At 34.3% G+C, this 27,721-nt stretch overlaps 2 protein-coding genes across 2 annotated transcripts; one reads left to right on the top strand and one right to left on the bottom strand.

Moving 5' to 3' along the window:
* Positions 1-9,351: 9,351 nt before the first annotated feature.
* Positions 9,352-13,560, top strand: LOC127115670 (proteasome subunit beta type-4). Its single transcript, XM_051047151.1, has 6 exons — positions 9,352-9,519; positions 9,650-9,726; positions 9,972-10,101; positions 10,346-10,505; positions 10,595-10,780; positions 13,229-13,560. Exons 1-6 carry the CDS (start codon positions 9,488-9,490, stop codon positions 13,340-13,342), a joined length of 699 nt encoding a protein of 232 aa, XP_050903108.1. The 5' UTR covers positions 9,352-9,487; the 3' UTR covers positions 13,343-13,560.
* An 8,078-nt stretch (positions 13,561-21,638) lies between these two features.
* LOC127115661 (uncharacterized) lies at positions 21,639-25,406 on the bottom strand. The gene is made up of 5 exons (XM_051047145.1): positions 24,970-25,406; positions 24,089-24,891; positions 23,464-23,835; positions 23,135-23,352; positions 21,639-22,528 (listed from the first exon to the last, which is right to left on the bottom strand). The coding sequence occupies exons 1-5, from the start codon at positions 25,113-25,115 to the stop codon at positions 22,283-22,285; spliced, it is 1,785 nt and encodes a 594-aa protein (XP_050903102.1). The 5' UTR covers positions 25,116-25,406; the 3' UTR covers positions 21,639-22,282.
* Between the last annotated feature and the right edge of the window lie 2,315 nt (positions 25,407-27,721).

Genomic DNA, 27,721 nt, shown 5'->3' with positions numbered 1-27,721 from the left:
TAATTTGAGGGAATTTGCAATTATTCTGATCTCACCGGCTTATTTATAATATAAATCGTCTCTCACATGCATCAACATACATTCACATGCATCAACATACATAATGAAACAGTTATGACCCCTAGCGCAATTGTTATCCCAAGCCAATGAGAGAACCTAAGCTAACCTAATAACGATCTAAGCTTCTCCAAGCAAGATCTTCAAGGTTGTCCTCCTTTGATATTGAATTCTTCTCTTTCTTCATAACATTACATTACATAAAAGAAACTCATTTTACATACGAGGGAGTGAGATGACACAAGAAGTTACATTAAGAGATTAAAAGAGAGGCATGACACGCATGTCGTATTTTAAAATCCCAAAACAAAATAAAGGAAAACTAAGGCCATAACCGATCACCACAAGACAATACTAATAAACACATTATTATTACTAATTTTAATTCTTTTAATTAATTAAAACCAAATTAAATTTTGGCGACCGATCGCACTACGCAGAGTTAGTCGGGGTTCCGCTGCCCGGTCCCAAAACAGAAAAACACATAATACAGACTTTGTGAATGTGACGACCGTCACAAAGCATGTCACGATCATCACGTCCAGCCTATCACGACCGTCACAGGCCCGTCACGAACGTCACACGACCAAAACCAACGCTTTAAAACTGTCAACAGAAGCGATCCAATAGGCCCTCAATTCATTTAAAATCGATGTTGTTTTCGCATCAACACTTGATACTTTAAAGCACAACTCTTACGCCGTCACAACCCTAATTGCATAACTCTTTGACAACACAACCCTTGTGCTGTCATTTATTGGTGTAATCCCTAGAGTCCAATACTTTTGGTACTTGTATCGAGTTATTTATTAATAATAAAAGGCCTTTTCTTTATTACGTTTGTTTAATAAAGTCCCTAGAATAGATAGTCCGTTTAATGTATCAAGTGTGACTTAATCATGAGATCACATTAAACATAAGGACACTATTCTTAAAGTATCCGTAGTCGAGCTTTATCGAGAAGTGGGATAACATTAAAGCATTAAGACTATTATGTATATAAACTGATGATCACATCTCATGGATCATGGATAAGGAGTTATTAAGTCTTAAACATAGGTATGAATATTAAGAGTAATATTTATACTGGATTGACCCACTATGAGAATACTATATAGAATGTTATGCAAAGTGTCATAAGTTATTCTCATGGTGATAATGGTGTATACCACCCTTCGACCTGAAACCACTATGGACCCTAGATGTATAGTTGAGTGCCTTATTGCTGATCAAACATTGTCCATAATTGGATGACCATAAAGACAGTTGATGGGTACTCCACGAAGCATGCTAAGGGACATGAGCGACCTTGATGGAATTTTCCCACCCTGCGTAACAGGATAAATGTCTATGGGCCCAATATTGAACTGGACAAGGATGACACGGTCTATGCCTTGTGTTCAATATAGACATAAGGGCAAAAGGGTAATTGTACACATAAGTATTATCACAGAAGTATTTGTCAGATCATATGACATTTTCGTGTCTTGGGTAGCAGTGATGTGTTGCTAGATACCGCTCACTGTTTATTATGTTAAATACGTGATTTAATATAATTGCCAATGCCGCGAAAACCTACAGGGTCACACACAAAATGAAGGATTGATGAGAGATAGAGTAACTAAGGAATATTGTAATGTACGGTGCACTTAAGTGAATTGTAGAACATCGTAAGGTACGGTGCACTTAAGTAGAATACGAAATATGGTAAGTTACCACGCGCTTAAGTGATATTGGCATATTATAAGATATGGGCCACATACACTTGAGTGGGCTTTTTAGCTTGCATACCACACAAGTGGTTCTATAATAGAACCCTTGTGTAGAAGCATTTGACAATTGCAATTTTGTTTCTCTCTCTCTCTCTCTCTCTCTCTCTCTCTCTCTCACACACACACACACACACACACACACACACGCACACACACACACACACACACACTCAAAGCCTTCACTCGTAGCAGCTAGCACTGAGATTGAAGAAATCCGTTCGTATGGACTGAGTAGAGGCGTTGTCATCGTTCAATGTTCGTGATCGCTCCGTAGATCTGCATCAAAGGTTACAATCGCCACAAGAGGTAACGATTCTATCACTGATCATGCCCATTCGTAAGGATCATTAAAGGAGAAATTTTAAATTCCGCTGCGTTTTCTGATCACCCTTCTCCTTCATCATTAACCCTAATTCACCAATTTTAGACCGTCAAACACATCTCGATTGTTGATTCAATATGATTGATCAATAGGCCATTGCTTTACCATACTAATGTCAAATCAAGAAGCAAACGACCATTGACCGCTCAAAGGAAAACAACCATTAAGTGTTTGAATGAACGAAACAGAAAGAATATATCATATATACCGTATTTTGCATCAGGATTACTTATATCATATATATAACTTGATCGATCTCAATTACGTAACCTATGGACGATCGATGTATCGCTGCTTCACCATACTAATGTCGGATTCCGAAGCATAGTCAACATCAATCATCCAAATCGTACACACATGATGCCAAATTTAATTACTCGTTTATTCTTTGATTCATTCTGTCTTTTAATCATATTAATACAAAAAATAAACAACTATCAGATGCATGGTTTCGTAAGTGGCTCTGATACCACTGAAGGAGAATAGCGATCCAAAACGCAGCGAATTTTAAAATTTTCTCCTTTAGTGATCCTTACGAATGGGCATGATCAGTGATAGAATCGTTACCTCTTGTGACGATTGAAACCTTTTATGCAGATCTACGAAGCGATCATGAACGTTGAACGATAACAACGCCTCTACTCAGTCCACACGAACGAATTCCTTCAATCTCAGTGCTAGCTGCTATGAATGAAGGCTTTGAGTGAGAGAGAGAGAAACGAAATTGTAACTACACAAATGCTTCTGCACAAGGGTTCTATTTATAGAACCACTTGTGTGGGCTATAAGTTAAAAAGCCCACTTAAGTGTATGTGGCCCATATCTTATAATATGCCAAAATCACTTAAGCGTGTGGTACCTTACCATATTTCGTATTCTACTTAAGTACACCCTACCTTACGATGTTCTAAAATTCACTTAAGTGCATCATACCTTACGGTGTTCCTTAGTTACTCTATCTCTCATCAATCCGTCCTTTTGTGTGTGACCCTGTAGGTTTTCGCGACATTGGCAATTATATAAAATCACGTATTTAACATAATAAATAGTGAGCGGTATCTAGCAACACAACACTGCTACCGAAGACACAAAAATGTCATGTGATATGACAAATCCTTTTGTGATAATACTTATGTGTACAATTAGTCTTTCGCTCTTATGTCTATATTGAACACAAGGCATAAACCGTGTCATCTTTGTCCAGTTCAATATTGGGCCCATAGATATTTATCTTGTTACACAGGATGAGCAAATTCCATTTAGGTCACTCATGTCCCTTAGCATGCTCCGTGGAGTACCCATCAACTGTCTTTATGGTCATCCAGTTACAGAAAATGTTTGATCAACAATAAGGCACTCAACTCTATATCTAGGGTTTATAGTGGTTTCAGGTCGAAGGGTGGTATACACCATTATCACCATGAGAATAACTTATGACACTTTGCATAACATTCTATATAGTATTCTCATAGCAGGTCAATCTAGTATAAATATTACTCTTAATATTCATACCTATGTTTAAGACTTGATAACTCCTTATCCATGATCCATGAGATGTGATCATCAGTCTATATACATAATAGTCTTAATGCTTTAAAGTTATCCCTCTTCACAATAAAGCTCGACTATGGATACTTTAAGAATAGTGTCCTTATGTTTAATGTGATCTCATGATTAAGTCACACTTGATACATTAAACGGACTAGCTATTCTAGGGACTTTATTAAACAAACATAATAAAGAAAAAGCCTTTTATTATTAATAAATAATTCGATACAAGTACCAAAAGTATTGGTCTCTAGGGCTTACATCAACATTGGATATGGAGGAAGTTGGAAAAAAAATGGAGGAAGGAGATGGATTAGGTAAAAATGAGAGAGGGAGTGAAAAATTCATATTTTATTGGTAGATTAAGGATAAAATGAGTTTAAGTGGTGGAAAATTCGGATGGGGTCCACACAATCACAAAAGTCCAAAATTTCAAAAATATGACTGTTGGACCTGACATGGGCCGTGTCAGCTGACACGGGTGGCCGTGTTAGCTGACACGGGTGGCCGTGTTAGGCCACTGTATTTTGTTGGTTCTTCCAGTAGAGCTGACACGGGCGACTGTGTCAGCCTACTGTAAAATTTTGTTTTCCAACTGCTTGCCTGACACGGGTCGTGTCAGGTGACACGGGCACCCGTGTCAGGGCCCTGTTTTTCTTTAAAAAATTCTAATTTTTTGGTTGTTGGTTGTTACCCTGTTCTCTGGTTTCCAACAATCTTTTACGCGTTTAGCTCAACCCTTCTCTTCTGCACTATGTGATGTACCTGTAAACCTACGAATAAACCTGTAAACACCCCAAACATGGAAATAGTTAGAATAAAACCGCGTGGGCTGCCTCCCACGAAGCGATGCGTTTAACGTCGCATGGCTCGACGGTCGTCTCCCTCATCCTTGGAGACAAACATTATCGATCAAACCACTTTCCTGCCCCTTATAGTAGTGCTTCAACCTTTATCCGTTCACCTTGAATGTATTCCCATTATTTGGATTTTTCAGTTTTATTGCTCCATAGGGAAACACTTTGTGAACCACAAACGGACCCAACCACCTGGATTTCAAATTTCCTGGATGCTTTAATCTGGATTTGAACAAGAGCACTAGTTGTCCCTCGACAAACTCTTTTCTCTATAGCTCGTTACTGTCAAAAATGGGATATATAGGACCTGCGTCCAATAATTTCACCACCTCTTTCCGAACTACCTCTTTCCTTGCTTAGATGAGCTTCTCTTCTTTGACATTCTTTAGGCTCGAGTTTATAATAGCATGACATTTTCCTTCTGAATCTAAAAATACATCTTTGAGGTTCTCCGAAAGTTGTTTCAACTCCGTTCCTTTCTTTGGCTCTTCATCCTCCTCACTAGAGTGAGGTAGGCATAAATCCTCCCAACAACGTGGTCGAGATCCTTTCCATGGGGGTTGTGCATCTAGCAAGGCTAACACTTTGGAGTCCTTGTTGTTCACTTTTTTACCACTGTCAGAAATGGACAAACTCAACACTCTTTCCAAAGGTGATTGTGGTGCATTCAAAGGGATATCATATGTCATCACCTAATCCAGAACCTCTATAGTGTGACTGGTACAAATATCATCCTTGTCCTTCATGGTGTTTCGAACACCAATTTTCAATTCCTCGTCATAAACCTTCAACGTCATGGTTCATTCTTCTATGTTGATTACGCACCTTCCCGTCTCCAAAAAGGGTCTACCAAGAATGAGAGGGATCTCTTCATCTTCTAGCATTTCTAGAATTACAAAATCAACCGGAAATATAAACTTGTCAATTTTCACCAGAACATCTTTAACAATACCATACAGTTTCTTGGCCGAATGATCAGCGAATTGGAGTGTCATCCTAGTATCTTGCATAGCTCCTATACCAAGTTTCTTATAAATGGATAACGACATGAGACTCACACTAGCTCCTAGATCAATAAGGGCTTTGTTGAATGATTTGTCTCCAATAGTACACTTAAGTAGATTATGAAATATGGTAAGGTACCATGCACTTAAGTGATTTTTGGTATACCATAAGATATGGGCCACATACACTTAAGTGGACTTTTTAGCTTGCAGCCCAAACAAGTGGTTCTATAATAGAACCCTTGTGCAGAAGCATTTCACTTGATGAAATTTTCTTTCTCTCTCTCTCTCTCTCTCTCTCTCTCTCTCTCTCTCTCTCTTTCTCACTCAAAGCTTTCATTCGTAACAGCTAGCACTGAGACTGAAGGAATCCGTTCATGTGGACTGAGTAGAGGCGTTGTCACCATTCAACACTCGTGATCACTCCTTAGATCTGCATCAAAGGTTTCAATTGCCACAAGAGATAACAGTTTCTATCACCGGTCATGCCCATTCGGAAGGATCACTAAAGGATTTTTTTTAAATTTCCGATGCGTTTTGGATCATAATTTTCCTTCATTGTGCTCGTTATTGATTTAACATATAAGATCAACAAGTACAAACATCCATTTTTGAGAATTATCGGTGTTACTTTTATGGAGAAGACTTTTTTCAGTTGGGTTTGAATTTTTGAAACGTGAAAAGGAGAAAAATGTTACTTGGGCTTTAGAAGTGTGTCAGACTTTGTTGAAGGACCAAGAAAACATGCCAAATGCCATTGTTACTGATCATGATACCATACTGATGAATTCGGTTGCAAAGGTGTTTCCTACATCATATGTATTACTTTACAGGTATCACATAACAAAAATTAGAGAAGTAAACTTAAGCATGTGGTAGGGACCAAACAAATCAAGGGTGGAGATGGGAAAATGGCCAAAGCTAGTGTAATATTGGAAAGCTTAATGGATGCATGAAATATTATAATAAATTATTTTAGGGAAGAGTTATATGTTGAATCTGTAACACATTTCATGAGGGTATGTGACAAATATTCAGATTTCTTGAAACATGTTAAAAGTAAAATTCTAGACCAGGTGAAGGAGAAAATGGTTTGTGCTTGGACCGATCAGGTTAAGCACTTCGGAAATACAATAACTAATAGAGTTGAATATGCCCATGCTACATTGAAGATTTGGTTGGGAAATAGTAAAAGTGATTTATGTAGAGATTGAGACTTTGTGAACCAAATGGTCCAAAATATCCATAATGAGATACAAACATCATTTGGTCATAATATTACAGTGTTAGAGCACAAATTCAGAGGAAACAATCTTTATTCACAGTTGGTGGGCAATATATCTCAAATGAGATTGGATTTTATTTATCACAAAGCTAAATGAGATGAGAAAGTAGGTTCATATAGCTCTAAGTATGGTTGTACACTTAAGAAGACATACATTATTCCATGTGCTTATTTAATTTCAAATAAGGTAAAACTTGATAGCATAGTACAAATGGACGAGGTTTACACCTACTTGAAAAAGCTCCGGTTTGATGATGATGTTGCGATGAAGGAAGGTAAATTGAATATATCTATCTTGATCGAATGGTAAGTCATTCAAGAGAGATTTTTGAAATTCGATGACAACATGAAACTCCACATTAAAAAGCAACCGAGGAAGATTGCATATCCATAAACCATATATTTGAAACCACCAACGCAGTCGGTGAAAACAAAGGGTGCTCATAAGAAGGTCAAACCAACACCGAATGACAATTCAAAAATGCAGTCTCTGTCTTATTTTGAACATATTGACACACTTTTTTATGGATTCTTTGACCTCAAAATCTCAAAAAAAGTGTATTTAAAGGTGCTCGCATTAGCAGACCATCGCCTTCACCACCTATATTAAAAATCAAACACATTGAAGAGATGTCAATTTTATGCATAGATACGTTGAACTGATTGTAGATGTTAAAGGTGATAGTAACTACAATTATCACGTTGTTTCCGATTTGCTCGGTAAAACAGAGAAGAATCATATACTTGTCCGCCAAAAACTTATCAAAGAGTTAAATGCACATAAGAAATTATACACAACATTATATGAGAAAAAAGAACATTTCGATGCAATTCATGGATCTCTTATTCCTTGTGTTAGCGACCCGATACTGAAAGAAAAATGAATGTGCTTCCTTGAAATAAGTCATCTTATAGCAAATGCATATAATATGTCGTGTATTAATTTGACAAGAAACGACTTCTTGAAAACATTTGTCCACTTCAGAATGCCCCACCTCAAAATCCAATCGGACGCACTATGTGTATCAGATGACTTTCAAAATCACTATGTTTTGTTCAAGTTTATTTGAAACCTTGATGCGATGTACCACATACATCACCGAAGTGGACAACCCATTCCACAAAGGAAACTTGACCGTAAAACTTTATGGATAAGATAGAATAATTCACCAAGTTGAGCGAGAATGAAAGAGAATCAAATAAGTAAAAGTCAAAGGCGAAATCACCCATAAATATATATTTAGGTGGTGATACATGTTTTGATTCATTTTAAATTTCATCTAACAATGTATTTAGGTGGTGACATATGCTTTAAATATAATGTTACATTGATATTAACAATGTAAATTGTATACATTTTCATACATTTTAATGTATATTTAAGTTTTCTAAATTTTTCCTATCTTTTTGTTTCATAACAACTTTGTTTTTGTAACAGGTTCTGTGTGAACAGTTCGGGGTGAATCCAGAAATGCGTTTTCGGACGCACCCCATTTTCTAAAAATAATGCTAACAAATGTTTTTTTCGGAACTACATTTCCGTATACATCATGATTTTACTAAACGAATAAGAGTGTATCCAGAAGCACATCTCTGGAATATCTTTAGAGGCAAGATTGAGTTTCTAAGGTCCATATTGATATAAAACTTGTATAACTATGGGTGCCCCTCATCTTGTTAGCATAAACACACACAAAATGTCTAAATATTCATATCTCAATTTCGTCTACTTCAAATATGAGAAGTATCCTCTTGAATTTATGTTCATATAGATCACCCGTTTTGTTGATCTAAAATCCATACTAGAAAATCAGTACCCAGACAATCGAAGAGTTATGGAGCTCTATTATCGTCCATCCTCGATTGACAACGAATGAAAAATACATTTCAACAAGTGTGAGCTGAAGACGAATGAAGATTTAACTATTATGTGGACTACATTTTACCGTTACAAAATAAAAAGTCCGATCGAGGTGGATGCAAAAATTGTAAGTTTGATGAAAGATATTCTAAAAATATTGAAACGTTCTCGACCTTCACTCAATGATAAAACATATTGTTAGATTTACATTAATAATTATTTATATAATATTATGTTTTTAATGCATGTCATAAGAATGATTGCTCTTAATTTATATTAATTTTGTATTTATGTTTCTGATTTGTGAAATATCCTTGTTTCTCATAATATAGTTTCAATTTTTTTTAAGGCTTTGATGCATTTGAAAATATATTTCTATATTTGAGAGATATTGAATTTTTTCACAAGGTGCAAAAGCACCATTAAGGATGAGAAAAATAATTAAAAAACCACAAACTAATTTAGTCTTTAAAAAATACAAAATATATTTAATTCTAATTGTTTACCCTACTAAATATTTGAGGTAGAGAGTAAAAAAAAAATCAATATTTCTAATAATGAATTAAATTAGCAAAATGTGATTAAAATAACTTTGGAGGAGTTGTAGATGGAAGGAAAGTAACAAGTGACTTCTCCTTTATTTGTTTATTTTCACATCTTGGGTTTTAAGCCGTCACTGTAATTCAACCACGCCCCTCATTCATCCCCCTTCCTCCTTGCGATGGATTCCAAATCTGAAAGCCAGAGAACTCTGTATGTATCCTCTCCATCTTCCTTCATTCATCAATACTCTTTCTATTCGATTTTAGGGTTTCTACTACGAGTAATTTGATTTTTTGTTTACTTGTTTTCTGTGCCCTAAATTTTGATTTCGGATCTTTAGGTATCCGTATGTAACTGGATCATCCGTCGTTGCTATCAAATTCAAAGATGGGATTCTTATGGCTGCTGATATGGGAGGTTTGATGCTAAATCATTCTTAACTTCACCTGAAAATTTGTTTGTTAGTGTTTTATTTTCTTCAAAAAGTAATTTTTGTTCACTGTTTTTCTGTTGTTTCCTTACCAGGGCTGGTTTTAGTGTTTTTCTTCTGATTTGTAAAAAAAATGGCATCTTTGCAAAGCTCTTTCAAGTTTTTGAGTCTTTGTCTCACTCTTTATGTACTATCAATGATGATTGATGGATAGAATGAACTAATGGTGTAGGTTCGTATGGATCTACGCTGCGTTACAAGAGTGTTGAGCGTTTGAAGCCTATTGGAAAGCACTCCCTTCTTGGTGCTAGTGGGGAAATAAGTGACTTTCAGGAGATTATGCGCTATCTTGATGAGCTTATGTGAGTAATTTTGTTTAAGTAAAATATTGAATGTCATTAACTGTGAGCTGATTGTTTCAAATAAGTGAAGTAGAGAAGGGTGTGATTAGTTAAATGTTGTGCAGTCAGCTTCATTTTGTTTGCTCGGCTGATTTATATACTTTTTTTAAACACCGTAAGAGACTCCATCTGTGTATTTTACCCTCAAATTTGATATTTCGAAAGTTCTACTTTCCTGTTTAACTGTTGTTTTTGACTGCTGCAGCCTTAATGACAACATGTGGGATGACGGGAATTCTTTAGGGCCTAAGGAGGTGCACAACTATTTAACTCGGGTGATGTATAATAGGCGTAACAAGTTCAATCCATTGTGGAACTCACTTGTTCTCGGTGGTATTAAAAAGGGGCAGAAGTACCTTGGCACGGTATGCCTTGCTTGTCTTGTCATTCAGTCTAACAGTTGAGGCACCTGTATGTATGATTGTTGTTTGTTGTATTTGTGTGTCTTATCCAGGTTAACATGATTGGCATTAATTATGAGGACAACCATGTGGCGACTGGGCTTGGAAATCATCTTGCTAGGCCAATTCTCCGCGATGAGTGGAACGAAAACTTGTCATTCGAAGAAGGTGTCAGGTTACTTGAAAAATGCATGCGAGTGCTTTTATACCGTGATAGGTCTGCTGTCAACAAGATTCAGGTTTGTCCTGTTTCAATTTCTTGCTGTGTTGTTCAGCTCATCTCTGTTCTTTTCTTCCCCCTTCCCATTTACAACTTGTCAAAGTATACTAATTTAATATTAAAATACTAGATGAGCTTGTAATAACGTGAAAAGGTGAAATGCTCATTGTTCTCTATTCTGCTAGTAGTTAAACATTGATCAGCTAACAAGCCCATAGGTCGAGGGCCAGATGCTAGTAGTGAAATGTTTGAACTTGAATGGTGATTGTTATCTGCAGTTCTCTTAATTTTCTATACATGCTGTCACTGTCTAGATAGCCACATTAGTTTTTTGGTTAGAAGTTTTAACAATCACATTTTATACCTTAAGAATTATGTGGTTTAGGTGAAAGCATGTCTATGGAAGTTCAATTGATAGCATTTTTGCTTCTATGTGCTAACTCACATCACATGTTATCTAGATCTGTACGTGACATCCTCATGGCTCTATATCTAATTTTAGCTGAAAGGATTGACAAGCTAATGGGTTTCTTTGCATAAAAATATATGAATTATACTTACGAGAAACAACTTGTGAATTCAGAGTAATGAGGGTGTTTTCTACCTTCTTAATTTCGGCTGTATCAGCATAACTTGGCATAGAATCTTGACCACCTATGAAATGAAGGCTTTACATTAGTAGCAGAAAATAAATGATTATCTAATGATGATGGTGATGGTAGAAGTAGCGATAACATTATGATGGAACCACAATACTAATTGTCAATATTGGGGCCTGGAAGTCTCTTCAGCTTTATTCTTGCAGACCAAAGAAGTGGATACTGATAGAGTTATGGCCTATGGAGGGACACTTATTTAAGATAAAGAGAGGGAGAAAATAGTTAATTTGTCACTATTGTCAATAGCGTGCTACAGAGTAGTAGTGGTAGGGTTTGGTGCAGTGCTTTGCCTGCAAGCTGCCATCAGCAATAACGGTTGTTGCGGCTGCTAATTGCAACCCAAACCGCTATTGCGTCTGCTAATTTCTCAAATCCTTTTTTTTAAACTTTGGTCTTTTATTTAAGGGTACAAATTTCAATCCGAACCCTGTTTAGGGTAATGTTCTGCTATTCATTATATTATGTTCTTGTTCACAAACAATCGTTTTACTCTTCCTATTTTTAATTCAGTTTTGTTATGTTCTTTGCCTAGTTTTATTGCTTTATACTTTAGATTCTTTATTAATTATTTTATGACACACTCTTTAATTTTGTGTATTTTTGTAATTTTTGAGTTTATGTGTACTTTGTACACTGAATTTTAGTCTTTACAATAGTGGGAAGCTATCCCGCTATCCAATACACCACCATAGCATTTTAGAGGGTCGGTGTTACGCAATGCTATCTGATTAACAACATAGGTTTGTCTGGACGGGGGTTTGCAAGATCTTTCACTTTTAATGGCTTTGAGCTTGAGTTCAGTTTATACTGTTTCTCATTGGGTGATTGTTTTGCCCGAACCTTTATTTTGCATGTTTCTGTTATTCTCTCAGTAGTAATTCAGTCTCCTTTTAGACAGGAAAGCTTACCTATCCTCTCAGTAGTAATTCAATCTCCTTTTAGACAGGAAAACTTACCTATCATAGAGCCATTGGTTTGTGGCTGCACCTGATTACTACTCTAGCATGTATGGTTTGGAATACACTAAGCTCTGTTTGATCCGACTTATTTTGACTTCTCTTCTCCTTAATAGAAGATGGGCCAAACAATATTTTTAAAAATATTTTAATTTAAAAAGGAGCTTAATAGAAGATAGGCCAAACAATATGCTTATAAAGACTTTTATTTAAAGAGAACTTTTCAAAAGAGTAGATGAGAGGAGTTTTTCGAATCAAGTGAGAGAGCTTTGATAATTTTATCTTCTCTTTATTATTATTTAACTCAAATTATTTCAAAAAAATCTTTTAAGCAAAGTAAGCCATGTCAAACGAAGCTAGATGTGTTAGATGTGCAACATGAATACACTTGCATACTGTTATTTCCCAGTTAAGTGGCCTCAATATCTGTTGAGTGGCTGGTTATTCTGGATGGTAATAACATTACACCTAGATGATGGTTGTGTGTTTGTGAATTACCAGATATACTTCTTTGTCTTCTGATCATGTTTAGGTAGCTATCTCATCTTGTTCGGCATCTGCATAAAAGTTTCAATTTCTTTGACTGCACTGCACCCATTCCGCAGTGTTGGTGGTAATTGTGGCAATCAGTTGCGAGTTTTATATTCTGATGCTCAAGTGTTAAATATATTTGTTGTATGTTATGCCGGGTTGGTTAACTATGAACCGGCGCTTCAGTCATTCTGTAAGTAGTGTATCAGGAGAACTGGATGAGCTAGGATCTAAACTTAATGACTTCGTTTCCTTCATTAGTTGTTGGATTCTTCTTCTTAATATAACATGCAGCTAAACTTTATGATGTTGAATTTACAGATATCTAGAATTACTGAAGAAGGTGCTACTGTTTTCCCGCCATACTCTTTGAAAACATACTGGGAGTTTTCGGCCTTCAAGAATCCAACAGTTGGTGCTGAAGGTTCATGGTAACTTGCTTGTTATGAAAGAAACTATAACAGAATTTTAAATGGATTCCAACAGAACTATTTATTGGGTTGTATGGATATGAAATGAAATGAGACATCCTTCTGTAGTTAACTGAGACTCGAGTTGGGCGTTTATTTCGTAAATTCTTAATGGTTGTTTGAATTATTTGATATAACCTCAGAATTTCTATTTCAATTATCAGTTTTCTTTCAGTGACATAATCATGGTTATTAACCATTTTTCTTGAATTGTTTTCTGCTTTTTTTTCCTCTCCCTGATTTTTATCTTCTTTTATGAACCTAGTTTATAACCATTTTAATTTTGAAATTATACTGTGACAATTTGGTTCTCTAAAAAACTAGTCAATGAAATTGAAAATTACCAATTGATTTTCCGTTTGCCAAACAAGTTGATACAAAATTGATATCAATAAAAGTCTTAAAATAAATTTATGAAAAACCGATTCATTTGGTCACGTCCTAATTATATAATCTAATAGTTGAGGATCAAAATAAAGATTCACTTATATTGGTTTTGTGAAGGGTTTTCCTTGTTCTAATTTAAATTAAGTTGCTGAAGGCACAAAAAAATCTAAAATATTCTGAAAACATGAAATGATAAAGTTAAGAGTGATTTTTTTAAAAACAATAGAAATAGAAGGTTCAAATTTTTTGAAGAGTAGTTTTTTTAATTTATTTTAAATTATGGCTTTTAAATTAGATTTTGAGTAAATGAATGATGTATTGACTATTGTAAATCTATTTTACATTGATATCCAATGACGATCATGCATTGGTTTTTTCTATAATATATTACCGTTAAACTCTAAATTTAATCGAATGATTAATTAAATAAGAATATTAATTTAATCATTAGATTAAATTTAATTTTAAGGGTATGATTTGAAAATTTACTCTTATCTTATAATAAGTTAAACTCACTCATACAAATATTATCTGTAATTTTGTAAAATTACTTTTTTTTTTAAGATTTAAAATTAATAAAATTTGTTTAATAATTTAATTTTTTATAAATTTATTTTTGAAAATTACTTTTTATTTAGAAGTTTGAAACACTAAAACAGTAAAATATATTTTAGAGGTTTTGATTTTTTGTTTTTAGTTTTGAAAATTTAGAAGAAAAAGAAAAAGAAAAAATAATATATTTTTCATCTATGATAGATTTATAATATTGTATATATTTTTTTAAAAATAAGTGTTGAGTATTTTATAGAGATTAAAAAAGTTTAATAAATAAAAAATAGAATATTAATTTTATCATATTATCCTCATTAATTATTAGTATGTTCATGATCATAAAAGCTAAGTGAGAGAGTAGTACATTGAATAATGTAAGAATTATTAATTGAAGGGTACAATTAGAAGAAAAAAATAAAAATTGTATTGGAAAGTGAAAGTTACACTTATTTTAGAATAAATAATTTGTTAAATTATCACATTTATTTTAGAACGCGAAATAAAAATAAGATTATCAAACCTATTTTCTTTTATTTTTTCTTCAAAATCATTTATAAAATAATTTTTAAATACTAAAAACTGAAATTCATTAAACAAACTCTTTAATATTCTTATAACTTTATAATATTAGATAATTTTTCAAAATTTTAAAAATGTGCCGCAGGAAATTTCTGTTAATAAATTAAAATAAAAATTCGGTTAAATCAATTTAATTGGCAGTGACACATGAATCTTTGATTGATTAAATATGAGTTCGAATTCATGATATCTAATTTATTTATTTAATTTTTTAAATAATTAATTGTTAAAATAAAAATGTTAAAATAAAAGATATATAAGAAATAAACTTAAATTTTTTGAAACTTTTATGTCCATTAATTATTTTCGTAATTATTTTAAACTTTCAACTGGAACCGGTTACATATGGAGAGTTTTTTTTATATAAAAATAATTCATATATTCAAATTTAATTCCAAAATAATCAATATTTCAAATTATCTACCAAATTAACCATGTTTCAAAAATAAAATAAACTTGAACGATAAGAGGAGTAACCACTCATAGTGGCACATGCAATTTACCCATGCGCCAACCCTAGTGGAGATTACATGTATGTGATGCCACTGTGGCCCATGCATGCATCCAACAGGAGCATGCGCCACATGTAGTGACTAGTGATTTGTTAATGTTTTTTTTTTAAATTTAAAATTATTTTAACAAGGTGAAATAAAATAGAGAATTAAAATTAATTTATAGTATTAATTCATAAAATTGAATTACACAACAATTGAATAGAAAATCAATGTTTCGATCGATTGTAATGCCCTCCGGTTTCACATCCTGGCGCATTTACTTGCCTTCGAGGTCTCCCACAATTTTGCTAAGGTGTTTAAGGTCTCCTAATATTGACCCAATGCAAAGGTGGTTGGTGGGAGGGTCCTGACACATGTAACATATTTTCAATCATTTCTCCCCAAGAGTTAGGGATTGCATAGTCGAGTTCGGTGCCCATGTTCTCATTGTTGGGTTGGGATGGATGAGTTACGTGTGGACATGCTGGTTGGTTGAATTGATATATTGAATTATTTTGAAAACAAAGCAATGATTCTTGTGGTGTAAGAAAGTCATATGGTGGTTGAGTACTTTGGCGATGTGATGTCTGGGTGTACATTGGTGGGGGCTATGGCGGGATATGATGAAATCGTATGAATCATTGGTGGGGGCTATGGCGGGATATGATGAAATCGTATGAATCATCGGGGCTATATGTTTTTTGGTGGTATGCATCATGCTCTTGGTTTTGTGTTTGGGTCTGTTGCATGAATTAGTTGCGGGATTAAGTGTTTGGTGGTTAGGTGTATCTGGTATGGTGACGTTGTGAGGCTGGTCGTTGGGTTTTGGGTGGGTTGACATTGTTGTTGGGTTTGATAATGGTGTGGGGTTGGTTGTTGGGCAGCGATTTGTTACTGAGAATCTGATGATAACGCTTGTTGGCGTGAGTCAATCAAATACCTCAGCTCAGACAAAAATTATGTCATTGTAACTGACCTATACCAATTGATATAATTTTGAGTTGGTATATCATCATATATGATAGGATCGATTAAGACGTGTCAATGTCGTTTCCTACATTGACGATACATCTCTTTAGCAGACTCTTTTCAATTGGAATAACTCCATTGGGCATCGACTCTTAGTTGATGCTAGTCTCCCAAACACGTTGGAGGGTCTGGAATTTGTTGTTGCATGCCGAACTACAGTTTGACACGGCCACTCTGGTGCATTTCCATAGTAGTGAACCTGATGATTATTGTTTTTACTGTCCAAACTACAACATCATCAAGGTTAACCTGATGGTCGAGACCGATATACGACATCCAGATAAACTGTATAAGAAAAATAAATGATTATAAGATTTGTAATATTAAAACAATTTTTTTTTAGAGTTGTTTAGTTGTAATACATCGTCTGGTCCAAGGTGGTCTAAAAGATTGCGATAAACTACAATAATGTGTTTGGGACATCTGTCGTAGCACATCCCCAGAACAGACCACCTAAATCGAAAAGATAGAAAATAAATTATTTATAGTTAGTTGTAGTATAAAGTAATTAATTCGAAGAATTAAAATAAAATAAACTTACTTTGTTGCGAAAGAGAATGTGAATGGCGTCTCGTTGACCGAGGCGAGTGACATAATTCTCGACCAACCCAATACTTATAGAAAAAAAGAGCAAGAATTAAACAAACAAGTATCCTTATGTGTATTTTTACACAAAGAACTATATAGATGGGCCAAAACAGCTAAACCCCAACTTTATGTTCCTATTTTATTTATGTTTCTTAACAACGACAAATGCATAATATTTACCATATTAACAATAGTTTCAGGAAATATTTTTTTTTACCAAATAGCATCATAGTATAACACCGAGCTTTAAGTATTTTTTCATACTCAGTCGAATCTCCAGTTAATGTTAAGCTTGAGTAGTATTGTTTAAGATATTTTAGATTAATACCTTGACCCCTATCCATGTCTTCACACAAAGGGGCACCCAATAAATCTTCACATAGTGCATTATCTTGGTTAACTCTACCATTAACTGCCTTATCTTCGATAGGTAGACCCAACAACATGTGCACGTCCTCTAGTGTGATAGTGCAATCACCGAATGAAAGGTGAAATATGTGTGTCTCGGGTCTCCACCTTTATACCAAAGCAAGGATAAATTTGTAATCAACAGAGTATGAGACTATGTTGAGTAAATGACCAAAACCGCCTGCTCGTAAATATGATTCTATTAACGGGCTGCGTGCTACATATTCATGGATACGACATCGAAATCTCTTTGGATCCTAACAAAAGAGAATTAAGAAAAATAATTAAAGAAAATAAATAAGGAAAATTATTAGAGGAAAATTTTATAATACATTCAAAATAGTAACTTACAAACCCCGCAATGTTGTTGATAGTTCCTCGAAGTTCATCACCCATGGTTAGTAGAGATATCTTTTGGAATGCTTTTAAGTGTTTGTTGCTGATAAATTGGATAGATTGAGTGTTTGTTACTGACAAAATGGATAGCTTGAGTGTGTTTGATAGAAATACTGTGTAACATAGCCATATTTATCGATAGGAGATAGCATTCACATGAAGCTTTGTTGCATGTGACCTTCAATGTATGCGCCATACCCAATGGAACATGGTTATTTTTGAGAGCATGCGCTAGTCAAAATGACGCCTCCTAGGATCATGCATGTAGAGATTCGTGGCAGGCTAGCCTACTAGACTCATGCATGCAAGATTCATGGTAGACAGTGTCAATAGGCTCATGCATGCAAGCAAAAAGTATAAGCCATTGTAAATGGCGCATAGGTGAAGACAAAAGAGCATGCACCATACCCTATGGCGCATGGGTTGCTTTTGGTCAATTCAATATGATCCCTATTTAAGTGCATGCTACATCATTTTAGAACCAAATCACATTGTATTATCACAACCAGTACACTAAAGTACATTGCACTTCACAAAAATGGCCCTTCACCATAATACATGATCAATGCTCACATCAATGGTGAGATATTTGAATGTGACTTTTCTGATTTTAATTTCCATAATACCAAAGTTACTTGGTTTACAATAAATAGTCGATCAAAATTTTCACATTTGAAAGAGAGAATAGAAAAGAAATTGTCGTGTAGTCCGGTGGCACAAATCATCTATAAAAATCCAGTTTTTTTTCGACAACCAAGTCAAGTTTTATCAGCTAAAGATCCAAGATGATGAAGATTTTCAAAACATGTTTCCCAGTCATGAACATTTTGGGTTGAACGATATTGAGTTATGTATTTTACAACAACAAAATCAATTGTCTTAGATCGTTGATCCATCACAAGCATTTTGCAAAACTGACGACGAAGAACGAGTCGAAGTTGATGTTGTTGATAAGGAAGAATAAGAAAATGAGATATTGGTTGATCAAATGGTGAACAATGACACTATCGACCACGAGCAAGATCCATTACCTTCTGGACATGTGTATTGCCGCCTCAAAAGTGTCACATGGAAATATTAGCTAATTATAGGATCGATCGAACTAATGTGATGAGGTACAAGATCTTATGTCGTAATGAGCTCTGCCTGTTCCAATTTACAACATCTTATCGGAAGAGGAGTGATTCTTGGGAGATAGGTTATATGGGTCCAACTACACTTGCATAATCACTAATCTGATGCAGGATCATCGCAAACTCAACTATCAGCTAATATGCAATGAAATTTTATCTATCATTTGCGAAAATCCTTCATTGAAGGTGAGTACAATAATCTCACATATTGTTATACGATACAATTATACTCCTTCGTACAGGAAAACATGAATAACTAGGACTAAGGCAGTTGAAAGAATGTTCGGAGATTATGAGGATTCATATAAAGAACTTCCAAAATACTTGATGGCACTTAAGCATTATGCTTTGGGGACTGTTGTCATTTTGGACACCTTTCCGACATATATCCCAGACGAGACTTGTGTTAGTGGAAATGTCATATTCCAACGACTCTTCTAGGCGTATGAACCATGCATCAAAGATTTTGCTTTCTGCAAACCTATTATACAAATTGATGGAACATGATTGTACAAGAAATATAAAGGAACACTACTCATGGCAATGGCACAAGATGATAACCACAATATTTTTCCAATCGCCTTCACTCTGTATGAAGGGGAGACTGCTAGTGGATGGAGTTTTTTCCTAAAAAATCTCCAATTACACGTTACTCCTCAGCCTAATGTATACTTGATTTCAGACAAACATCCATCATTTGAGTGTGCCTATAAAAACATTGATAGCGACTGACAAGATCCTCCTTCAACGCATGTCTACTGCATTAGACACACCGCTCAAAATTTCATGCATGAGATCAAAGACAAGACATCGCAAAAGAAGGTTGTGAACGCAGGGTATGCATTAACATAATCTTCCTTCAAACACTACCGCGAAGAAATCAAATTGACAAATGCAGATACAATATGGTGGATCGACAATATTCCATTGGAGAAGTGGTCCAGGGCATAGAATAATGGTCAACGATGGGGCCGCATGACAATAAATCTCGTGGAATCAATGAACCTTGTCTTCAAAGACATCCGAAACCTACCGATAACCGCTTTTATGAGAGCAACCTATTTTAGGTTAGGGTCATTGTTTGAGATCAAACATTCAAAATGGAGTTCAGTATTACAGTCAGGGCAGCTGTTCAGTGATACTTCAGTGGAATTCATTAAGGAGGAAGCTGCCAAAGCTAATACACATGTGGTCACAATGTTTGACCTTCATAAAGGTTGGTTCAGTGTAGATGAGGGAATGAATCACAATGAAGGGAGGTCGAAGGGATACTATCGAGTGGAACTAGATAGAGGTTAGTACGACTACGAAAAGTTCCAAGCCTTTTATATGCTTTGCTCCCATGTCACAACGGCATGTTCAAAGGCTTGGTAGGACCCTTCCAACTTACTATCTATGGTTACAAAGTCATAAACCTATGTAATGTTTACAACAATAAATTTTCGGTGGTAGAAAATGAGGATTATTGGCCTGCATATTAAGGGGAGATAGTCTGGAACAATGAAAAAATGCGAAGAAAGAAAAATGGTCGCCCTAACAGCATGCATATTCGAACCGAAATGGATACGACAAACAAATTGGTGAGATTATATAGTTCATGTCGTCAGCCCGGACACAATCGTACAAACTGTCCCAATATTGGACCAAACACATCAACATAATTTTATATGTAACCGTTTTACTTTATATTGAAAACAACGTCCATTTCATAAATATCATAATATTTGGTTACAACAATTTAAGCAACAATTAAACAATAATTAAACAACAATTAGACAACAAGACAAACAAATATAAGGACTAAAAAACATAACTATGCGATTACAACCATTAGAACAATTTCCTCAGAACAATGCATCATAATGCGAACGTCTCTGTCAGTTTTAACATTGTCCCAAAAATGATTTTCTTCATTGTCGTTGAACACGATAACAAACCTTTGAATTCTTTTGATCTTTTCATCCTCTGCAATGTCTTTATCCAGCCAATGAATCAAACTCCTATTAAGACGCTCAAGCGCCTCTGTATTCTAGAGTCGGATCTTCATCAGAGACTTTACTGCTGAATAAATAAAATTGACATTTCTCTTGTGAATATAAGAACACATATATGAAGACATTTTGAAGAAAAGTGAAAATAGATAGTTAGAATATGTGTGAAAAATGATGGGGAGGGGATGCAATATTTATAGAATTCACATACAAAGTAGTAGCCACAGCCTATGGCACATGCTCCTATTGCATGCATGCATGCGCCACTTGTAGTGACATCACATACATGCATGCGCCAACCCTAATGACACAGTTATTCAAAAAAGCAATGCATGCGCCACCTTGAGTGACTACTCTCTCGTCGTCTAATTTTTTGTTTTGTTTGAAACATGATTAGTTTGATAAATTATTTGAAATATTGGTTATTTTGATATTTAATGTGAAAATATTGGTTATTTAAAAAAAATTCAAATACGAATATCATATGTGACTTTTTAGATATTTTTCGATCAAAACTAATTATTTTTAATGATTTAATATTTTGTCTAATGAAAACCTTATTTTTTAATTGAATGAACAATATATTTTTATTATTTAATGAATTTAAAAATAAGCTTTTATCTTGTATTAGAGATTTGAATGACAGATGATTATCTCGTAATTAATTCTGTACAAAATCTTCAAGTAGTCTATATACATACAAATTAAAGCTCAAACCTAATTTGTAGTAAATTTTATATAATTTAAAGTTCAAATTAAGAAACTAAATGATAAATGACGAGTAAATCTTTTGAAAGAAGTATTGTAATTCATATTTGTTGCCCTACAACAAGTCCAACCTAGATGGTATTTATTTTTCTCTTTAAAAAACTAACCATTCCTTTCCTTATTAATTAAGGAAGAAAAAAGAAACACTAAACCTACCCTTCCTTTATCATGTGACCTACTTTATGCAAAAGAGTGTAACCCTACTTTTATTCAACTCCATGTGCTTTATAACTCAAAACCCTTGTAGAGATATAAACCCTAAATTAAAATAAATAAAAAGCTAAAGCAAAAACTAAAGCTAATATTGTCTCTATCTTGTTTGTACATTGCTTTGTCTTTGGTTTTCCACTTTCAATATTAATCCATAACACATCACTTGTTCAACTTTACCCATCTTTTCATGAATTTCATACCCCAATAAATTCCATATGAGTTTCACTTTGATTTGTAGGGTCCTTCTCCTTTTTCTTTAACTCCATATTTACAAAAAGCATGTTATGAATATTCCTCTTTGTGCAACCATGCACATTCATCTCCCACTCATTAAGTAATATTTATATCAATAATCTCTTTTTGTGGGTCAATGGGATGGAAAGAAAAGTGGAGTGGAATCTCTTTGTAGCTTCCCATCAATGACTTTTACTTTGCTAATTTTCTCTTCACACCAATGTAGTTGATTTTCATTCATCTCACTCATTCTTAAAACCCTTGACACCACTTTTAAGTCTATTAATGACATCAAAATTTCCATCTCTTCTTCCTCCTCTAACTTTCTTTTCCTCAAACATTTGTGAGATCGCTTAAGATCCTTAACCTTCGTCTTCTTCTGCACACATTAAACAAGTTATAGTTTCTTGTAAGTAAATAAATATATTAAAACATATTATAATGCATAGGATAACCGACCAGTGAGACATATGTCCGTTTTATCCGCGTTTTTTTCGAGACAAACAAAACTTTAAACCCTAATATGTTCGTCTCATTCTATTTTTTTGCGGGTTTTTACCGACATAGACATTAACAAATCTGATTTTACAACTATTAGTCTTTAGGGATGCAAGACCCGCATGTCCGACTCATCCTCATTTTTATGCGAAACAAATCAAATTTTTAGGTCCGCACCCTCAACTATGTCGACTCGTTCTATTTTTTTCAAACTTTTGCCGAATAGACTTAAACGGACGGACATGCCCATTTGTCGCACTAGGACAAACATGTCTGTTTGTCACCTCTAATTCTCCGATACAAAGAAATAAGGATGTATAATAGGATCCGATTTGTTCTGAGAAATTCTTCGCATTCACATCATAAGAACGTCAGTAACCATTTGATAAAGATCCCCCGATTCATATTTAAACTCGACATTTGAATTATAAAATTAAATAATTCAACAAAGAGAAAGTTAACATAGATTATAAAATTAGGAGCTTGCCTTTTGATTAACTTTCTTCATAAGACGAATTAGTGTTGGATCAATCAAGGTTTTTCGATTTCTTCGAAAGTAAGATGCAATGATCTGACATGTTTTCTCTTTATCAGCCTTTAGAAAACTCATGAATGTTCTGATTCCATCTTCCATTATCACAAGAAATGAAGCTGATGAAATTTTTGAGTTAAACCCAACCTTCTCCTTCTGATCATCATCTGAATCTTTAATAGAATAACACAAAAAAAAAGTCAAAATTAATACATATATACCAATTAACATTAAACATTATTCAAAAGTGAAAAATATTTTTTATCATGATAAAATAATCGTACCTCGATATTCAGGGACTAGAAGCAATTTTGGAGCCAAATGTCTCATTCTAGCATAAATCTCAGGTCTTCTACCATATTCATAAGGTTCATTCTCAACATATCTTTGTAACAAAACTTGAAACTGTTGAAATTGTTGTGCAATTGTTGCTGGACAACCAACATCAACATTTGAAGCTCTTTTTGATTGAAAATTCTTGTAGTTCCAATTAAGTGCTTCCCATGTTAAGCAAATTTGTGCAACATAAGCACTTTCCAGTTCACAGTATGGATTGTGATTACTTATATCTTCTGGCTTTTTACTCATACTTGAAAATTTGTACACAATTCTCTCTGAAATTGACCTTGGAGCTACTTTGATAGATCTTAAAGACTCTGAAATTAACTCAAAGTGTTACTAATCACGTGTAACAAAATCATTGACACACAGATACTATTGGAAAAAACAAAAACGCAGACAAAACATTGACACAGATATTAGATACTGGACAAAAAAAAACATGGACGGACACATAGACATTAATAAAATTTTTAAAAAATAAATTATTTGAACATAATCATATAAATAATCACATGTATCAGTGTTGAATCGATGTGAATAAACATAGACGAAAGTTGTGCATGTTACCTGTTTCATGAAGTTTTTGTGCACTAATTCTCTCTAGGAACGACATTTCTTCATCATATTTTTGAAAAACAGTGTAAGATTCCCACTTAGGACAACTTCCTCTTGATGAAGAAGAAAAAGGGTCATCAGTTCCAGAATCTCTACAAATAATTGAGCTTCTCCAATCAGAAGAGCTTTTAGAAGTTGAACCAACAGTGCATGAATCACCATATATCTCTTCATCATCTTTTTCTTCAAATATCAACTTCTTATTTCTCTCCAAATGTGTTGCACCAATCACAAATAATCTCTCATCTCTTTCAACATTTGATTCATCCACTTTCTTGTTTTTGTCACATCCTACTAAGTCATCACTTTTGTATAGATTCGTTGTGATATGAGAAGTGGTCCTGCTTTCGATTGGAATAGAATCTGGAACAGAATCTGGAACAGAATCAGCATCTTCTTCTTCTTGAAATTCTGTTTCATTAATTTCTGTCTCAAAATCTGAAACAATTGGTGACTTGTGATGAACATGCAAATTTTCTGATGAATTTTTTTCTTCTTCTGGAAACTCTTCAACCAAGCTTTCTTGTGGTGTTATAAACTCTTCTTCTTCTTGTTCTTCTTCAAAAGAAAAATTGTGATTCCTTTGAGATTTGTTATTACTATGCAAAAACATAAGAGCTTCTCCACCACAAATTACATCAGCTACTAAATGATCTTTCTCAATAGAATCTTCGTAAAAATAACTCCCTCGAACTTCTTCTTCTTCTTCTTCTTCGTAATCATACTCAGATGAAACATATTCATATTGTTGATCCCTACAAAAAAACTCAATTGTTAAGTATAACTATGATGGTAGCAAAATGGTAGTTAAGAATGAGGTATAGATTTATAACCTTTGGAATAGAGAGTAGCTACCAATGAAGTTTAGGATTTTGAGAAGTAAAGTGAGAGAAGAGAAGATGAAAAGGAAGAGAAGTTTGAAAGAGGATGATGAATTGTAGAAGAGTCTAATAAGAGCTTCTTCTTTAGAACATGGCATTTTTCTTTCTCTTCAAATTGAAAAACCAAAGTACTTCACCCACTAAGCAAAGCAAGTGCTAGAAAAAAAAAGTGATCTTGGTTGCTTTCATCATATATATTAGCATAATATCTTTTTTCTTTTTATGTGTCATCATAGTACAAAATATTAGTGAAATTCTCTAATATATTTCTCCTAATTGTTTTTCACCTATTACCCTCATAATGTTCCAATTATAAGGTCTTAGCACAATGGCAAATATGTCTTATAAATTAGGAGATTTTATGGTTGTTCGAAAATCCTAATGTGTACTAAAACTAAAGCAAAAGGAAAAGACCATAATGAAGCCACACGCATAGGTAGACAGATATATATGAACATACTTTATAAAAAGAGTGATATTGATTATATTTTTAGAAAAATCAAAAGTTGCATACACATCATAGTTATTGAATTAAATAATTGTTGTATATTGAGTTGAGCATGCATGTATAATTAGTTAATAATATATTAAATAACTTTCTCTTCTAAATTAAAATTTATTAAGAAGTTCTTTTTAAGAGCAAAGAGATATAAATATAAATAAATAAGAGAGGAAACAACAAAACACACAATAAACTCCTTATGTTATAAGAAGTATCATACACGATCTCCGGTAAATATAAGGAAAACAACAAAAATATACAACAACCACAATCAAAATCCAAAGACAAGGATTGACCATCTAGAGCACCAAGAAGGAATGAAACAAGAATCCACTTCGCATAAGGGAGACTAGATCTTAGTTGAAAGAGCCCCCATCAATAGAAAAACATCCTCTATGAACCTCCCATTGAATTCTCAACAGATAGATCGAAGGTACTCCATCCTTTATTGATTTATACAGTTGATACAATTCTTGAGTTACATGTATGTCTACTAAGATACCATTTCCATGCTAGGAAAACACTTTTATCACTCACATCCTTCACAGTAAAGAATTAGAAAAGACGATATCATTTTGGAAATTCTAAAGAGACCAAATCACTGAATGTCAGATCATAGACAAACCACCTATAACCCTAGGCCTACTTCCCAAAGAATTCATAAATAGAAAATGTTAGAGAGTTCCTCAGGGAGAACAAAACACTATCCAAACCATCTAGAAATACCATACCAAATAGATGCTGCATAGTCACATGTCACTAAAAGGTGGGTAACATACTCTAAATCCCCTATACATATTGGACAAAAAACACATTAGGAATCAACTAGCACCTTACGAATAAAAATGTTACTTTATTAAGAATCCTATAAAAAAAATAAGCTGCCTAGAGAAAACAACTATTATAGAGGGTGCCCAGCTACCCCATATAAGGGGAAGAGTCGGTTTCAATAGATCTTTTGAGGAAGCGCCGTGAAGCCCACTCCGGAGGAGCCCAAGGTAAGCTGAAGCGACATAAAACACACCATCTTTAGACGCACGCGCGCACCCACACACGCACGCACGCACGCGCACACACCCCCACACACCCCAGAGAGAGAGAGAGAGAGAGAGAGAGAGAGAGAGAGAGAGAGAGAGAGAGAGAGAGAGAGAGAGAGAGGGGTCTCTGATTAAAAACATCAAGTCAAAAATCATCTCATGTCGATAATCAAACATGTGCCTCTTTCACCTTAACTCCCAAGTGAGCAAACTATCAACAAACCAATCCCGCTAGTCCAAGATAGTAAAGAGCCTTGGGAATCTAGCACACAAGGGAACATCACCAATATATGTGTCCTTCCAAAAAAAAGGTAAGGCTCTTGGAAATCACTTTCCTCGTCACAAAATCCATAAATCAATCAAACCGATCAACTAGCTTGGAACTCAATAGAGAGACTCATTTCCACTAAGAGGAGACATAACAAAGGCCAAAAGTTCTACTCCCCATAAAAGTGGACAAGATCTGGGCACCGTACCTGACATATAGAATATCACACAAGAGACCAATGACACCCAGTATAAGCCACCATCTCTACTTAACCAAAAAGATCAAATTAATTAAATAGAGATCCCTAACCCCAATCTTGCTGCTTAGGCTTACACACTTCATACCACTTAACTCAAGCAATCTTCGAGTCTTTTTTCACCCCTTTCAAAGGAACCTCCTATGAATCTTAACTATCCACACATTGACTTGCATCTTAAGGAACGACAAGAAAAAAATAATAATATTAAGAAGTGATTTCAAAAACAAATCATCTCATAAACTCACATACCAGATAAACACTAGAGGTTGCAACATAAACTCAACACAAAGTTAGCCTCACAAGAAGACTTAGATACTTAAAAGGAAGGGATTTGATCCTGCAGAAGTCTGCAATATATATCATATTGATACTCCTTATTTAAAAAATATAAGATATCAACACTGATAGATATATATTTATTTCGTATATCTATGGTATGTTAAAACTATTTTTTAAACTTTTAATTAATCTTTTATTTAATATGTTTGAGCTTTTATTTTATTTTTAAAAATTGCCTTTGCTTTTGTCCAAAATCAGGGAATAGTGTTTGTTGTTTAATGGAGGCTTTGAGTGTATGCATTGCATTACCTATCGAAAGAATTAAAAAAATGTCGTATGAAAATGCTTTTAGCAACTAT

The sequence above is a fragment of the Lathyrus oleraceus genome, chromosome 1, assembly GCF_024323335.1.
Source record: "Lathyrus oleraceus cultivar Zhongwan6 chromosome 1, CAAS_Psat_ZW6_1.0, whole genome shotgun sequence".
Classification (NCBI taxonomy): domain Eukaryota; kingdom Viridiplantae; phylum Streptophyta; class Magnoliopsida; order Fabales; family Fabaceae; genus Lathyrus; species Lathyrus oleraceus.
The sequence above is the reverse complement of the archived record's forward strand: the minus strand, read 5'-3'. Positions and strand labels throughout refer to the sequence as shown.

Coding starts and splice junctions, on each gene's coding strand:
- LOC127115661 (XM_051047145.1), bottom strand. CDS start 25,115: ATGCCATGTTCTAAAGAAGAAGCTCTTATTAGACTCTTCTACAATTCA. Junction 23,353..23,463: donor TCTAGTCCCTGAATATCGAG/GTACGATTATTT, acceptor ATTCTATTAAAG/ATTCAGATGATGATCAGAAG. Junction 22,529..23,134: donor TGAAGAAAGTTAATCAAAAG/GCAAGCTCCTAA, acceptor TAATGTGTGCAG/AAGAAGACGAAGGTTAAGGA.
- LOC127115670 (XM_051047151.1), top strand. CDS start 9,488: ATGGATTCCAAATCTGAAAGCCAGAGAACTCT. Junction 10,102..10,345: donor CGCTATCTTGATGAGCTTAT/GTGAGTAATTTT, acceptor TGACTGCTGCAG/CCTTAATGACAACATGTGGG. Junction 10,506..10,594: donor GGCAGAAGTACCTTGGCACG/GTATGCCTTGCT, acceptor TGTCTTATCCAG/GTTAACATGATTGGCATTAA.